The sequence below is a fragment of the Phaethon lepturus genome, unplaced genomic scaffold, assembly GCF_000687285.1.
Source record: "Phaethon lepturus isolate BGI_N335 unplaced genomic scaffold, ASM68728v1 scaffold25549, whole genome shotgun sequence".
Taxonomy (NCBI): domain Eukaryota; kingdom Metazoa; phylum Chordata; class Aves; order Phaethontiformes; family Phaethontidae; genus Phaethon; species Phaethon lepturus.
In genome coordinates, this window is record NW_010561632.1 from 996 (window position 1) to 1362 (window position 367).

A 367-nucleotide genomic window follows, 5' to 3' on the forward strand; every position below is an offset into this window, starting at 1 on the left:
GTGATCTCCCGGAGTGATGGGACGGTGACAAGCATCGCCGCCCTGAGCCCGGCTGACTGTGGGTGCTTTAATGCCACGGTCCCTGTGAGCCGGCTGTCAGGTGGCCTCTTGGATGAGAAGCTTTTTGCCGTGGCACGGGCCAGTTTTCCTTTCCCTCCCTTCCCCACCCTTTGCCGGTCTCTGCCCTGACGCTCGGGGTGGTCTCCATCCCCAGGTGAAGACGGAGATCAGCGTGGAGAGCAAGCACCAGACCCTGCAGGGCCTGGCCTTCCCCCTGCAGCTGGATGCTCAGCAAGCCATCCAGGCACTCAAGCAGAAGAAAATCAACTACATCCAGCTGGTAGGTCCCTCGCACGGCTCCCCCGCC

At 62.4% G+C, this 367-nt stretch overlaps 1 protein-coding gene across 1 annotated transcript in view; it reads left to right on the plus strand.

Moving 5' to 3' along the window:
- Positions 1-214: 214 nt before the first annotated feature.
- The window catches only part of LOC104626207 (twinfilin-2), a gene marked incomplete at its 5' end in the record, with an annotated part of 1709 nt that continues 1556 nt past the window's right edge, over positions 215-367 (plus strand). The window contains one exon of the mRNA XM_010294069.1: positions 215-340. Within this exon, the coding sequence (XP_010292371.1) occupies positions 215-340 (126 nt within the window). The remainder of the gene's footprint in view (positions 341-367) is intronic.